General features: G+C 37.3%; 1 protein-coding gene across 1 annotated transcript in view; it reads right to left on the bottom strand.

The window, feature by feature from the left end:
- The window catches only part of SLC6A19 (solute carrier family 6 member 19), a 46041-nt gene extending 33085 nt beyond the window's left edge, over positions 1–12956 (bottom strand). The window contains exon 1 of the mRNA XM_074200001.1: positions 12639–12956. Coding sequence (XP_074056102.1) covers positions 12639–12840 — 202 coding nt within the window. The 5' untranslated portion in view covers positions 12841–12956. The remainder of the gene's footprint in view (positions 1–12638) is intronic.
- Between the last annotated feature and the right edge of the window lie 2296 nt (positions 12957–15252).

Here is a 15252-nt window from a genome sequence, read left to right as displayed (position 1 = left end):
AAATAGATGCAAAAAAGTCATGGGAATCTGAGAATCCCTGTGGCAGGATGAATATTTAACATTCTTATCATTTTGCTGAGTGAGATGAGCAGAACCAGAAAAACACTGTACACCCTAACAACAACATGGGGGCGATGATCAGACTTGATGGACTTGCTCATTCCATCAATGCAACAATCAGGGACAATTTGGGGCTGTCTTCGATGGAGAATACCATGGAGATGGAGAATACGATGGAGAATCTGGATCTGTATCCAGATAAAGAGTTGTAGAGTTTGAACAAAGACCAAGGACTATTTACCTTTAATTCAGGAAAAAAAACCAACCTGATACCTTATTGTCTGATCTTGCTCTCTCTTATACTTTATGTTTCTTCCTTAAGGATATGATTTCTCTCTCATCACACTCAATTTGGATCAATGTATACCAAGGAAACAATGTAAAGACTGGCAAATTGCCTTCTGGGGGGGGGGGAGGGAAGTAAGATTATGGGAAAAATTGTAAAACTCAAAATCTTTAAGCAACAAAGATAAACATAAAAAATGACATTCTTATCATTTAAGGATGATCTCTTTAGCTATATCTGTGCAAATGCTTGCAAGTATAATTTGCTGATTGATCAACATGCAAATGGATCAGACTGCAAAGAGCTGGTTCTCATTAAGAACTCCATCTTGCTCATTCAGCAATCACTTCATTGTTTAGTGATGGATTGTTACTGTGATCAAAAAAACATTAAGCTGAAAATGACCATAAAATCTAGACATGTCAATTTTTTTCTAGGACTTACAGTAAATGGCCATCCATAGCTTATTCCTTCAGATCAGTTCTCAGAATTCTTGCTGTCTTCAGTCATAAATCTTCAAAAACTAACAGGATGAATCCCTCTCTTAGTCAGATGTTGATTCAAGTTAGTGTGAGGCAAGGATAGTCTAGTTTCTGAATTCAATTTAATTAGTTCTAACAAATATTTATTGTTGTTGTAGTTGTTCAGTAGTGTCTGACTCTGTGTCCCTGTTTGGGGTTTTCAAGGTCACACAGTTAGTGACTGAGACCAGATTTGAACTCAGGAGTCTTCCTGACTCCAGATCCAGCACTCTAGCCACTGTTCCACCTAGTTGACAAATAGTTATTAAATGCTTATTATGTATATTGCAGTGTGCTACATGCTAGGAATTGAAAGATGAAAAAATAAAACAGGTTCAATTCTCAAAGGGTTATGTTGGGCTGGAATATACAAAGTCACAAGGTTTTAAACATTTTTAAAAGTAATAGATGTCTGTAGCTATCTCCCTTTACTAAACATGATTAGCAAGTTCCCTCCACATCTTGTTCATTTTTTCCAGTATCATCTAAGCTGCAAAATAAGTCATATCATTGATGTTACTTTGTATCTGTGTGTCATTCAGAACAGAAACCCTGAAAAAACAGGATGTATTATTTAAGGTTGGCAGCTTCCTGGAAGTTAAAATGTCCTGAGTAAATAGTCATTGAAAATCTCCAACTAACCATGCTCCCGGTTGCCAGTATCTTTACAGATGTCTAGGATGCAGTTGAGAGTGAATTGGGTGTACCATAAAGAATTATCCTTCCTTTTGTACAAAGCATGTATAGCACAGTTAGTTCAAGTTCCCCTCTCCCCTTTGCTTCCCTTACTATTCTTCTCTTTAAAGAGAAGGGGAAAAAAACCAACTACTGCCTAGAAAGCTGTCATAAAATAATAAATTCAACATAAGTCATAAGCCTTTGAGAGAAATCACTTTAAGTGGTTTCATCAAGAGAGGATATAACTTATCAATGCATATTCTCCCCAGAATTAAAGAGTCTGTTGAGAAACTTTATACTCTCATTTCTTACAACCACAATACCACCCTTTGTGGGGTACAATGATATTAAACTCAAGGGAAGAAGAACAACTTGACAAATATTATTTCATTTGATATTCTCAATAACCCTGAGAGAGATAAGTGTATTGTTCCCTTTTACAATTGAGAAAATAGAGGCAGAGAAACTTTAAGTGATTTGCCCAAATCACATAACTAGAAAGTGTCTGAAGCTGATTTGAACTTGCATCTTCTTGACGTCAGAACTACCTACTTCACCACCTTGCTACTTTAACAAACATTTTTTGAACACTTTGTGATATTTAATAGGGCAGATATTCTTAAGCCAGGGTCTAGGCATTTGCTTTTTTTTTTTAATAACATTTCAATATAATCAGTTTCCTTTGTCATCCTGTGTATTCTTTTTTATCCGTTTAAAAACATCGTTCTGAGGAGTCCATTGGTTTCACCAGATTTCCAGAAGAGTCCAGGATACTTAGAAGAAGAACCCTGCTCTAGGAGAAGTACAACAATTAGATAATTAGATTCCTGCTTCCGTGGGGCTTATAGACTAAAGGAGAATAAGACACAAAGAGAGGTAACTGTAAAATACAATAATACATGCTAAGGTAGCCAGTGAAGTATGGTGGGGAAATAATAACCGGACCTGGAGTCACAGGATTTTAGTTCAAATATTTGCTTTGCTACAATAAGTTCTTGTCTCTGACACATATCGATTCTATTACCAACTAAGCCCTACTGTCCCAGGCAACCCCCAAAACAAGTTACTGATGAGTAAATTATAAAATTCAGGGTTTTTTTTTTTCAGCTATGGCCTATTCTTCATGACCCCATTTGGGGTTTTTAAAAACACTGGAGTAGGGGTGGCTAGGTGGCAGTATGGATAGAGCACTGGCCCTGAAGTCAGGAGGACCTGAGTTCAAATCCAGTCTCAGACACTTAATAATTACCTAGCTGTGTGGCCTTGGGCAAGCCACTTAACTCCCCTTGCCTTGCAAAAAAAAAAAAAAAAAACCTTAAAAAAACCACTGGACTGATTTGCCATTTCTTTTTAAAGATGAGGAAACTGAGGCAAACAAAGTTAAGTGACTTGCCCAAGGTCATACAACTAATAAGTGTGTGAGGTCAAATCTGAACTCATGAACTTCTTCCCAGAATTCTACCCAGCAGCCCTAGTTGGTAATATGAATGGTAAAACAGTTTTAACTGATGGAGAGTTTCTCGTATCAGTGTATTCATAGGAAAGAGTAAAGAAGGAAAAGAAGGAAGGAGGAAAAAAAGGGAGAGTTCTCTGAGGGAAAGGAATCTCTGCTCTGGGCTAGGTGAACTGATGGATAATGCCTTGGGTACACCAAGAAATCAGAGAGAGCCAAGATGGATTTTTATTGAAATGCTGACTTTTCACATTTGTACAGGTACAGACTTTTATGAGATTGTTCCCCTGTGTGGGAAGAGAGGAAGAAAGAGAGGGTGGCAGAAAAATATGGAACTCAAACTTGCAAATGAATGAATATTGAAAACTACCTTTGCATGTAATTGGAAAAAATAAAGCAATAATAATAATTAGAGAGAGGAAGTGAGGAAAATGAAGTTGATTCTGAATGATGAACTAATGGAATTAGCCCATCTGAATAGAGCAATAAAAGGAGAAAAGAGGTTAAGAAAGAAGAGAAAAAAAAGCTGAACCCAAGGGATGAGGAAGGAAGGAAAACCAGGTTGTATTACTGGATATTGAAGTTTATCTAAGAGATTGAGTAAAAGTTTGCAAAGATTTCCAAAGGCTAGAACCCACAGAGGCTGGTGAGGTTCTCAGGTTACGTGCTAACCATACTAAGAATGAAATGCACCTGGAACAGAAGGAAAAAAGTCACTTCTTGGTGACCTAGAGCTCAGCCTAGATAAGAGTAGAGGGTAGGCATAGAGAAACTGACTTGAAATAACTGGGGCAAAGAGGAAAGGTTGGAAAACTGGAAAGGAGTAAAAGCATAGTAATTCCTGGAAGAATACTGGGAAATGTTTTAAACTTCAAGCTAATAGAACAACAGGATAAGGAGGTGAATTATCTACCTCTATTAATAGCCTGAGGAACCTGGCTGGCAAGAGGGAACCAAGCATCTGGGGATTCCTTGGAGGGAGCTCTTTTTCCCCATTTTACATAGGTCAATCTCTATCAATGTCATATAACATTCTATCATAGAGCCCCAATATCTTTAGGAGCTTGACTAGACATACAGTTTGGAACTAAAAGGAAGTGATCAGAGTGTTTTTCCTTCCTGTTTTCAAGAAGAAACATATTAGTCATTATTAAAGTACAAACAGATCTCTGTTGCTGAGACAGATCAATGACTGGGGAGACTCACTAAATCCTAGAGAACACATATTTGTAGATTTAGAATCCCATGAGATAAATTGCAACTCTGTTAAGTACATAATATATTGTCCTGGCTTGCATTCATCTCAAAGGCTTCCTAGTTACCCTGATTGAGATGTTTTTTAGAGGTTGAGGGAAGCTGTTCCATTTTTATCATTTGTTCTTTTAAATACCTAATAAATGAAATTACTTTGTCGTTTTACTGGAAAGGGAGGTAATAGCATTTAGTGATGAAAGGAACCTCGAGAAAACACAGAGCAAACACAACTTTCTGCCAGATGTCAATATCCCAAAGGACTCGAATTCTTTTAGAAGACACACTTTTAGATCTAGCTCTAATAGAGCTTCTTGTTTTCTCTTTTCACCAGAAAGGTATTCTCTCAGCATCCACTCTCCCTTCCCTTCTCCCCCCTCCCTAGCACCCTGTGGTCTCTAACCCCTCTCCTTGGTGACCTTCCTACTATAGTGGAATAAGATGGACTATTACTCTCTCTGTCATCTTGCCTGAGGATCCTGACACCCAAATTGGAAGGCATCAGGAAATGAATAAAGAATTACTCAAGGATTTCTGTTATACTTCTCCCCAACCCTAGTTTCCATATTAAATTCAGCAGGCAGCTAGGTGGTGCAGTGGATAGAGCACCTGCCCTGGAGTCAGGAGTACCTGAGTTCAAATTTGACCTCAGACAACTGACACATACCTTGTGACCTTGGGAAAAGTCACTTAACCCGGATTGCTGGGTTTGGAGGAGGAGTTAGCTGATTCTTTGCTTCCCCAATGCTACCTTCAGACCTCTTCCTATACCACAATCAGCTCCGATCACCCCTGAAGTCCTTTTCATTCTATCTAGTTCCTTGCCTTGATCTATGATGATGATGTTCTTCCCATCATTCTTTTCTTCCTCAATAGATTCAGTAACTAGTTCATTGTCTTCCACTCCATACTACCCTCTCCCCTACTAAAAACATACTGCATTTCCCATTTTTAACCTCAAATATCCTAATCTGTCTTCAAGACAACTCAAGCATGCAATTTATCTTGTCCAATCATTTTTCAGTCATGTGTTGTTTTTTTTTCATGATCCCATAGGGGGTTTTATTGGCAAAAGATATTGGTGCTTCATTTTTTTTTTTTTTTTTTACAGATGAGGAATCTAAGATAAATAGGGTTAGATGGCTGGTCCAGAGTCATCTAGATAGTAAGTGTCTGAGGTTGGATCTGAACTCAGGAAGATGAATTGTCCTGATTCTAGGCCTGGTACTCTATTCACTGTGCCATTTAGTTTCCCCAAGCAAACTCAGGAACAGTGTTTAGACAATCTATCCCACTCTCTTCTCCCCTATCCCCACTCAAACCTTTTCTTCCAGGTTTCAGAATTTCTAGTTTAAGGGCTCACCTAAGGTTACAGAGCTATAAATAACAAAGCTGGAATTTGAACTCAGATCTCCTAACTCCAGATTGAATGTGTTTGCTATAGTAAAAACCACACCTAGTTCTAAATGTTTTCTTAAGATGACTGAATTATATCTCCAAATCATAGCCCTTCAAAGATATTGTGATAAATGGAAGGAACACTGGCTTTGGGGCAGGGAAACTAGGTTCAAACTCTGCTTTTGATACTATCTAATTGACCTTGGGTAAGGCACTTAACTCTTTCTAACCTTCTTTTTTCCTCCTCTATGGAATGAATGGAAGTGAATTAGATTGTAACTCAAACACTAAAACTGTTATGAGCTATAATTGCATTCTCAATCTGAAGAAAAGCCACCCAGCAGACCCATTTTACAAAAATCTAGCTCCCTCGAACATTTGTAACATTGATGGCCAAGTCTAGTTCCATCAACAAAGGTATATGAAACCAAATTTTATTATCAATGGAGACATTGCAGCCCGACAGCTCACCTCATTCTTATCTTACTTTTTTTTCATGAAGGAAATATGGACAAGACATGTGAGAGAAATTGGGATTTTCACAAGTTAAACATCCCATCCTCATGAGCTTTCTATTTTTGGAAAGCAGCTAATCTCATGTCCATAGGGCAGAAAGCAAAGTTCCCTGTAGCTCTAAATCTAGGATCTGATGACAAACACTTTAATAGGATTCTGGAAAGATAGTGGAATAGGTCAAAATTCTCCAAATTTCCTCCACAAAAAAAAGAACATCACCTCTGAGTAGAAGAAATAAAGGGGACATGAAGTGGATGTCTTCCTTAGAAAATTTGAGAAGACCCCAGGAAAGACCTGACCTCTAACAGTAGGGGTTTGACCTGAGTGAAGTATAAATACCTCTAGGTTGACTCTGTAGAATCAACAAACAAGCCCTGGGATCAGCTAGATTGAGAGGCAGCCTCAGTCTTAGAAATGTCTATCTTTCAGACAGTGTTGGGGTCTGATGACTGAGTAGGAAAAGAATGAAGGACCTTCTATTGTCAAGGAGCAAACACAACTGTGATGACCAGATGCAATATCTGGGTTGTGTCTGCAGGAGAAGGAGCTAGCACACACCTGGTGAGGGCAGTAGTGATGGACAGAGACCCTGTTGGTTGTGGACACTTGCAGGAGAACAGAATCTCTAGCTTCATTTCTGGGGCAGAGAGGACAACTGTAGTTAGCAACCCCTGAGGGACCACAGGGAACAAGATCATTTATGAGACAATGTGGCTAAGGGTCCTAACATGGTCTAGGAGTAGAGATGGGTGTTCTGTGTTGAATTCTGAGACAGTATGAAGGACCTTAGACTTTGATCATCATTTCCCTTATCTCAGGACTGGAATTTGATCACGTTAATAGTTGTTAAAAATGAAATAAAAAAATAATAAATAAATAAAAATGAGTAAGCAAAGGAGATAGAACCCAACCATGCATAGAAAAGATCTGGGTTCATGTTCAGAGGAAGATAATGGAACTAAAAAATGACTCCTTTCTTTTAGAATTTTTGCAAGGCAATGGGGTTAAGTGACTTGCCAAAGGTCACACAGCTAAGTAAGTATTAAGTGTTTGAAGTCAAATTTGAACTCAGGTCCTCCTGACTCCAGGGTTGTGCTTTAGCAACTGTGCCATCTAGCTGTCCCTGTCACTTCTTTTCAATGAGAAATACCAAATGGTCTCAAACACAAAAAGAGTTCTTGGAAGAACTCAAAAAGTCAAAAAGACTTTAAAAATCAAATAAGTGAGAGATACTACTCTGGAGAACAGTTCAAGGAGAAATAATATAAGATTAGTCAGACTACTGGAAAATTACTTATTTAAAAAAAAAAGAATTGATTAAATATTACAAGAAATTTTCAGGGAAAATGGCCCTGGAGTACTATAATAAGAAGGCAAAGCAGAAATACAATAAATCCCCAGTCACCACCTGAAAGAAATCCCAGGAGGGAAACTTACAAGAATATCATAGTCAAGATTCAAAGCTCCTAAATTAAGGAGAAAATATTGGGAAAAAATAAGAAAAAAAAGAGTTTAAATATCATGGAGCTACAATAAGGATTAAACAAGACCTAGTAGTTACTGCACTGAAGAATCATAGGTCTTGTAATACCATATTCCATAGAACAAAAGAGCTGGGGTTATGACCAATGGTAACTTACCAAGCAATATTAAGTATAATTCAAACTCAAATACTTTCATATTTTTGTGACAAAATCCCTGAACTTCAGGGGAAAATTGATATATAACATCTAGTAGCAATATAAGGCAAAGATTAAAGACCAATTATAAAGATCAAATCATTTAATTTGTATAAGAAAAATTATTACCATTGCTCTTATGATTGTTATCATTATTTGGGTAGTTTGGAAGAAAGGCATGGGCTGAAATGAGCATGATAGTGATTCTAAAAATGAGGTTCTAAGAAAATAAAACTGTGTAGGGAGAGATTAAAAAGGAATAATGAGGTATAACAGGAAAAGTTGATATGGAAGAAGCTTGTGGGGGGAAGGCAGATACTTAACTGTCATTAAGAAAGGTTAAAGAGAATACAATATATATCTTGAAGAGTATAATAGTCTTCTAAATTCAGACAAAATAAGAGGGTAAGGGATTAGGATAGGGGAAAGGATAAGAGAGGGATTTGGAGGGGTAGTCAGGTTAAGGAATAGGAGGGCAAGATAGTGGGTGGAAACAAAGCAGAGAAGTAAGGGGAGATAGAGTTAACTGGGTGAGCAGGATAGTGTGGAAGGAGGAAAACAGATAACAAGTAATTGTAGATTAGATTGTGAATGGTACAAATTTACTCATAAAACAAATGGATAGCAGATTAGAAATGTGAATTCAATAATATGTTGCTTTTAGGAAATGTTATAAAATGAGAGATACTCAAAGATAAAATAAAGGATAGGAGTAGAATTTAGCATGTAAAAAAGCAGGAATGTTAATCATAATCTCAGACAAATTTAAAGTTCAAATAGATTTAAGAGTGAAAAATAACAAATTATGCTATGAGACAGCAATATTATTCGATATTATTTTATATTTTTAAAAAATACCTAGATAGTATAAACTACTTAAGAATATACATGCCAAAACAGACATAGGAAATATATGAACATAAAACATAAAACACTTTTTTATACAAATAAACTAAGATCTAAATAATTGAAGTAATATCTAATGTTCATGGGTAGGTAAATCCAATATAATTTTTAAATGACATTCTAACTAAATTACTTAAAAATTATTTTACTGAGTTAGAAAAAGTGATTAAATTCATTTGGAATAATAAAAGGATAGAAACTTTAAAGAATCAGAAAAAACAGATGTAAAGGAAGGAAATTCAGTAGTATGAGACAAACAATATTATAAGATATTGTTGAAGTGCAAAAAAAAGCAATTTTAATGATTTTAAATTAAAATTTTCTTTCATAAATAAAACCAATATAGCCAAGAACAGAAGGAATACAGAAAATTGTGTGTGTGTGGGGGTAAACTAATTGATAATCTCTCAGAGAAGATGTGATTGGATTGGAATATTGCTGTGGTGCAGAAAATGATGGATTGGTTGGTTTAGAGAAACAGGGAAGGTCTTATGCAGACTGATGCTATCTACTTTCAGATAAACAGATGAGAGGCCATAGTATGATCTTACATGTAAGTGTATGAGGTTGCATATATATCTAATTGTAGCCTTCTTTATGGGGGGGGAGAAAAATAAAGCTAAAAATACATAAAAAGGAACAAAAGAAAACCAACAAGGAAACAAAGAAAAGCAGGGAGCTTTGCAAATAATATGCAGTCTTTATTATATAGGTTTTCCTTGAAATGGAAATGTATAAATGAATCCCCTCTTATAATTTGCTGTGTACAAGGCATTTTTTCTTTTCTCATTTTGTATTTAAGTTTAAAATTGAAAAAATCATTAAAAAAATCCCATTTCCTTTTTAGGTTCAGCCCCTTCTATTTCCTAAAAACAAACAAACAAAAAAACAAAAATAAAAACAAAACCCAGAGATCTGGCTTTACCAGTCTTTCACATTGTCAACTGACCTTAAAATTCTTTAAAATTATTGTTTGTACCAAACAACACAACAATGCCAGAATATCTGGTGGGTAATTACAGAAATAAACTCCAATACTTTCATTCAAAGAATTTAAATGACTGAGGGAATTTAGAGATCATCCTTTCCTTCAATAGAAGAGGGATTGAAGACCCAGAGAGAGGAGTATCTTATACAAGACACACTAAGCCTTGTACATTGCTACCTAGGCAGCAAATAGCAAGGTGTTCCTAAGGTATCTGTTACTGAGTTCTTTGTAAATAGAATTCTACCTAAAATACCTAAAAATTCCTTGCAAAAGGAAGAGTAGTGATCACCCGTTTTCATTTGTCATGACTTAGTTTGGTTTCGCACTATCAGGTTTCCTGAAAGCATGACTCATATGTCTGTAGATAAGATCACAGCTTGAAGAAGAAAAATGTATACATTTGTTAAATTAGCCTCTAGATTCCTTAGAAAAGTGTTTCTCAAACATTTTGGTCTCATGATCCATTATACTCTTAAAAATTACATAGAAACTCAAAGAGCTTTTTAAAAAAAGATTAGAAATTAACATATTTTTAAAAGTTTGTATCAATAAATTTAAAATACAATAATAAATAAAAGTAACAACATAAATAACAAATATATTTATAAAAATAATTACATATTCCAACATAAAACAACTTTAGTGAGAAAATGGCATTATTTTGCATATTTTTACAAATCTCTCTAATATTTGGCTTAATAAAAACAGCTGGCTTCTCTCCTATATGCTTTTGTATTCAATCTGGGGTGATATGCTGTTTTAGTTGAAGAAAATTTGGCCTTGCATAGATATATAGTTAGTAACACATCAGTATTATTATGAAGACAATTTTGTCCTCATAGACTCCTTGAAAGAGTGTTGGAGATCTCTAGGGGTCCTCAAACCACACTTAAAGAACTGTAGCCTTGGGGTGGCTAGGTGGCAGTGGATAAAGCACCAGCTCTGGTGTCAGGAGTACCTGGGTTCAAATCTGGTCTCAGACACTTAATAATTACCTAGCTGTGTGGCCTTGGGCAAGCCACTTAACCCTCTTGCCTTGCAAAAGAAACAAAAAAACTAAAAAAAAAAAAACCCAACTAAAAAAACCCCTAAGAACTGTAGCCTTTGGAAAAGGCAGTACAAAGCTAACAGAGCAGCAACTGCAATGCACATTTCTATCATAAGTCCAAATTCCAATGGCTTATAACCCCAGATTTTTTGTGTGTACATTTTAGGCTACAGCTCCCACCCTCAGGTGTAAATTTTCCTCACTAAAGTAAAATGTTAAATGGTGCTTTTTATAGATATATACTTTCTGATAGATATCCTCCTGAAATTAGTACCCTTACAAAAGGTGGAATAGGAATGTTAACATTTAAACAGGTTTCATTTTCCTGGAGTGCTTTGCATCTTTTCTCAACCTTCATCATACCTTGTTTCATTTTTATCTCTATATCCCCAGAATTTAGATCAAAGGAGTTGATTAGTAAATGTTTGTTGATCACATGTGAGAAAGGAGTAAGTCCTATTTTTAAAAAAAGGTGGGGGGAAGGAGATGTGAAGGGAGCATTTCCTTGGATTTCTTTCTTGAGAAAGTGTATTTCCAAGCCCAAGACAATGATGAGAATGTAAAATGAGTCAATAACTCCAGAATATTAAGGACTCCCTTGAGGAAATATTACATTGGCACTTGGGGAGCTGCAAGCTCTCCTTTAGGCCAGAGATTCATTTGGTAAATGAGATTTTTGGTGCATAAAATCTTTAGGAGCAGTATTGGATATCATTAAAGTCTTAAACACATCTTTTGGTTGCTATTCAGACCTATAATTTCAATCAAGTAGGAGATTTTTAATATGAAAACATTTATACACACACACACACACTCACTCACACAGGCAACATATCTCTAACTTCGAAGCTCAAAGAGCTGATTTACCTATCATACAATTACTAGTGTCAGAGAATGGATTTGAACCCAGATCTTCCTGACTTCAAGACCAGCAATTTTTTCAAAGGTCATATTGTTTCTGATGATAAAACACTTTTGGTAAATGATGAGAAAAACTATAGACAAAATCCTTACTTAATAATAAACTGTAAAAATAAGAAATCAAAAATTTGGTGCCGAATGCCTTTTCCTCAATTGGGTTTTCTAGTAGTCTGCAGTTTCATGGAGGAAAGAGGAGGGTATACAAAGCTCTGTCAGATCCACTCTTAGCTGGTGAAGTGGATAGAGCACTGGCCTTGGAGTTAGGAGGGTGGAGTTCAAATCCAGTCTCAGACATGACAGTAGCTGTATAACTTGGGCAAGTCACTTAACCCTGATTTTCTCCAGAACATCTGCGGTCCGTCATCCTGATTTATATCTGGCCACTGGACCCAGATGGCTCTGGAGGAGAAAGTGAGGCTGGTGACTTAGCATAGCACCCCCCTACACACACACATACTCAAATCCAATTCATATGTTAGTCATGGCATCACCTCCCTGATGTTGTGGCCTTCTTTGATAACGAAGGGCAAACAAAAAACCCAAATAAAAAACATCCTCCAGCTTAAAGGTACGATCTTAGAGTGGTAGCAGAGTGGGCTGCAAAGATGTCAGTGTACCACTCTCTCCCATCACTTTTCCCTTTCCTGTACATATATATACTCAAGCCCTGGGTAGAGTGTTGAGTTCAATTCAATTCATCTAATATTTATCCAGTCCCTACTTGGGCAGAGGCATATCATACCTAGGCACTGGTGGAGATTTAAAGTCTAATTGAGACTGATTCCTGCCCTCATGGAATTTTTAATCTAGTGCTCGAAGTGCAAATGAGTATGGCAAAAAAGTCTGCCTACCTTTTTTGCTGTTTGGCTCAGCGACTGCCAATGGCCCCATTTCCCCCCACAGGATACATAGAAAAAAACAAACACTACCTACCTCCTCCATGGCTCTGACAGAGGTAAGGAAATCGCCACACATTTCCTAACCCCACACAGAAGCCAACACAGGTCAGCATATATTGTGCTTTGTTGTCCCATTTGGGTCTTGAACCTGCCTCTTCTTTTTCAATGGTGTCAAGCTCTTCAAGAGATGTTATCCTATTCTCCAAGCCTGGATTGGGGAGCACAAGCCTGACCATGGTGTAGTTTTCTTAGGGCCTGATCTCACTGGCCCAAGCAAAGATTTTCCCAGGCAATTGGTGAGTGAGGGTAGTCTGGGAAGAGTGAGAGCTCTAGAGACTAGCTCCAGCTATTTATAGGGAACCTTTGACACTCTACCTCAAGCACCTGAGGCAGAAGGGAAGTGTCAGCAAATCATTTGATTCAGTAAGTCAACTCTCTGCTCGGACACTTATTAATGCCTTATCTACAGACTCCTGCTGAACACCACACATTCAGCACTTCCGGATGGACCAACTCAGGGGGCTATTTGCTTTGAAAAATATTGCTCTCTGAAGAAGTTATGAAATATGCCCAGCTCCTCCTATTGTGCAAACTCGGGTAGTGTTCAGATTTAGCACTGTGGGTTACAAAGAGTAAAATCCTCAGGTGGTATACAGCATATTGAGTATTCTAGGGGGAGGAGAAACTAAAGACAAATAGACCATATCTTACAACCTTTCCCACTGGCCAATTAAAAGCTGGATTGCCTGCATCAGCAAAACAGTTTTCCCTGGGACTCCCTGCCCCTTTCCAACCTACACCTCCGAGCCTGTCAAGGAAAGTCACCACACCCACGGCAGAGGAAAAACTAAATCCCTAACTCACTTTCATAAATCCCTAAGAATCCCTAACTCACTCTCCTAAAACTCTATTGGCTCTGACACTGGGTCTTGGTGAATGGGGCAGAATCATTCATTACCTCTACATGAATCAACCTGAGCTCAATAATGCTTGATTAAGAAAGGAATCACTTCAACCTAGCTGCTCTATAGAACAGCAGACTAGACCCCTGAAAGATGGGGAGGGGGATGGGAAATTGAGGGGGTGGGGGCGATGTTAGACTTGGAATCAGGAAGAGACATGTTCAAAACTCTCTGGGACTCAAAGAGCCAAGATTTATCTACTTAATCAGAGTTAAATTTTAAAGTGCCTAGCTGGAGGGAGTTCCCAAATCAATGAAAATACAAATCATTAAAGTACTAATTTATTGGGCTGCAGTGGCTAGAGTGCTGGCACCAGAATTAGGAAGACTCATCTTCATGAATTCAAATCTGGCCTCAGCCATTTACTTGCTGTATGACCCTGAGCAAGTCACTTAATTTTGTTTGCCTCAGCTTCCTCAACTGTAAAATGAGTAAGAGAAGGAAATGCAAACCACTCTAGTATCTTTGCCAAGAAAACCCCAAAATGGGGGTCATGAAAAGTCAAATATGATTGAAAATGATTGAACTGAACCACAAGTTTGCATGTATATTCATGACTATGATCAAAAACAGTCACTGAGTCATGCTGCGGTTAAATCTACCATTCACCTCAAAGAGACAGTAGACCTAGAAGGAAGTCTAGGAAAAGTAGAGCTATTTATAATGAACCTTTTCCCTTGGATGTCAAGCAGCCAAGACAGTGAGAGAATGTTTGAACCTTTATTCTAGGTTATGTGTTTTGCTATCTTTGGGCAGAGGATAAAAAACAGCTCTTGCTTCTTTTTCAAAAGAGAATTTATGAGTTATTTTTTCATTCAGAGAGAACTTCTTTCTATCTCTTGGTTTAGTTTATAATGAAAATGTCTGCATTAGCACTTCAGTTCCTCTTTAAAATGTCTAAAGGATATTTAAAATGTCATTGAATAGCTCTTTCACATTTAGAGTAACAGTGTTTAAACTAATATTTTAGACAGTTCAAAATTTTTTGAAGAATAGGCTTTTTGTGTGCTCAAAGGCATCCTTATATGTCTATGGGTTGTAGCATCATAGATTTAGAGCTGGGAGGGGCTTTAGAGTCCAATTTGCTCCTTCTGCAGATGAAGAAATTGAAACCCAGACAATAAATGACTCACCATGGTCACACCAAGAAGAATAGCTGACATTTGAACCCAGGATTTCTAAGTCCAAGTTCAGTATTCCTTTTGTGGTACCATATTGCATTTGGTCATCCTGGGAGGCAGCTAGTGGTGTAGTGGATAGAACACTGGTCTTGGAGGCTGGAGGACCAGCCTTAGATACTTGGTTCTTACTAGCTGTGTGATCTTGAGCAAGTCACTTAACCCTGATTGCCTCACTTCAGAGTCATCTCCAGTTGTCTTGATTCATATCTGGTCACTGGATCCAGATGACTCTGGAAGAGACTGTGGGACTGGTGACAGCATAGCACTCCCTCACTCAAATCCAATTCATGTGCTTCTCATGGTATCACCTCCTTGATGTCATGGTCTTCCTTGAGAATGAAGGACAAAAACTACTATTAGGTGAGGACAATGAAAAATGTCATTCAGTAATAAAGAATGAGAGAAAGCAAAGATATAGTTGATCCACAAAACTCATACTTTATATCATGAATACTTTCTTTGAGAACAGAATAACACTCTCTCCAAATGTTTTTTTTTTAAATAA

Source organism: Macrotis lagotis, chromosome X (assembly GCF_037893015.1).
Source record: "Macrotis lagotis isolate mMagLag1 chromosome X, bilby.v1.9.chrom.fasta, whole genome shotgun sequence".
Lineage (NCBI taxonomy): Eukaryota > Metazoa > Chordata > Mammalia > Peramelemorphia > Peramelidae > Macrotis > Macrotis lagotis.
The sequence above is the reverse complement of the archived record's forward strand: the minus strand, read 5'-3'. Positions and strand labels throughout refer to the sequence as shown.